This window comes from Panicum hallii, chromosome 9 (genome assembly GCF_002211085.1).
Source record: "Panicum hallii strain FIL2 chromosome 9, PHallii_v3.1, whole genome shotgun sequence".
Taxonomy (NCBI): domain Eukaryota; kingdom Viridiplantae; phylum Streptophyta; class Magnoliopsida; order Poales; family Poaceae; genus Panicum; species Panicum hallii.
Window position 1 is genome coordinate 32,873,151 of NC_038050.1, and position 1,183 is coordinate 32,874,333.

Sequence of the window (1,183 nt, forward strand, 5' to 3'; positions counted from 1 at the left end):
CACCACATTAGCACGCTAACAACAGAAATGACCCTAATTTGCACCACATATATACTGCAAGTACGTGATTCTCTTGTTTGTGCTTCTTCAACCTTCACGAACCACAAACCACATATATACTGCAAGTACACACATGCACAGCAGAGCCGATGTAAACGAAAGGGCCGTATAGACACTAATAAGAGTAACTCATTAATGCCTGCCGATCTGAAGAGGCTTCTCCTTCTCCATTATCCATTGCTTCTAAGGGCCAGTTATTCTAGCTAGAGCGAGCGGAGGAGGCTGCGGATGATGTCGGCCTGGGGGCTGTCGCCGTCCATGGTCGCCATGAGCTCCTTCAGCCGGTTGCTGAGGTCGTCGGCCTCCCGGTTGAGGCTCCTGATGTACCGGCACGTCTCCTGCAGCAGCTTTGACGCCGACGACTGCGATCGGCAAAAGCATTTCACAGTGGCTATTAGTAATCAACACATAATGAATGCATGAGAGCCAAAAACCTAGCTTCTTCCATTGAGCAGATGAAAGAGCTTGACATTCCATTAATTTTAGAGTGCACACAAGGAAAACCTAAACGCATATCATACCCGACTGGCGGCTCTGCGGCCGGATGACTCAGGGAGGAGGGACTGAAGCTTGGAGATGAGCTCGTTGATCTCGTCGTCGGTGATCCTACCGGCCCGGTGCCCCGACATCTCCGGTTGTGGTCAGCTGTGGATCTCTCTCTCTCTCTCTCTCTCTCTCTCTCTCTCTCTCTCTTATTTTGAGCTCAAACGCAAAGGGATGTTAGGAAGTTTGTGGAAAGTAAAGGTGAAAGGGACTCCAAAAAGGAGAGAATTAAGATCGAGAGAGGGAAAGAGAGGGAAGTTTGTAGGTGAGGTGTGAGGAACTGAGTAAGATGTGGTTTAATAGGAGGCGGAGCGATGGCCTACGGTGTCCCCCTGTTCGGGCTGCCTCCTTCTCGTGGGGCCAGGTTGCCGCGGCCTGACATGTGGACCCTGCACTCTGGTGCAGTTAGTAAATTTACTATCCCCTTCTTTTCTCACAAATTAGTTAAACGTCGTGTCCAGTAAGATGTGCATAGTCACACGGCAATTGACAATCCAACGATGGAAGAACCGGGTAGCAGAATCGCACTCGTCTCTGCCGTCTGATGGGAACCTGCCCTGTGACTTTACATTAAAGGAGC

The 1,183-nt window shown here is 50.2% G+C and overlaps 1 protein-coding gene across 1 annotated transcript; it reads right to left on the minus strand.

Moving 5' to 3' along the window:
• LOC112877816 (transcription factor ILI3-like) lies at positions 1–710 on the minus strand. The gene is made up of 2 exons (XM_025942184.1): positions 582–710; positions 1–422 (listed from the first exon to the last, which is right to left on the minus strand). The coding sequence occupies exons 1-2, from the start codon at positions 687–689 to the stop codon at positions 264–266; spliced, it is 267 nt and encodes an 88-aa protein (XP_025797969.1). The 5' UTR covers positions 690–710; the 3' UTR covers positions 1–263.
• Between the last annotated feature and the right edge of the window lie 473 nt (positions 711–1,183).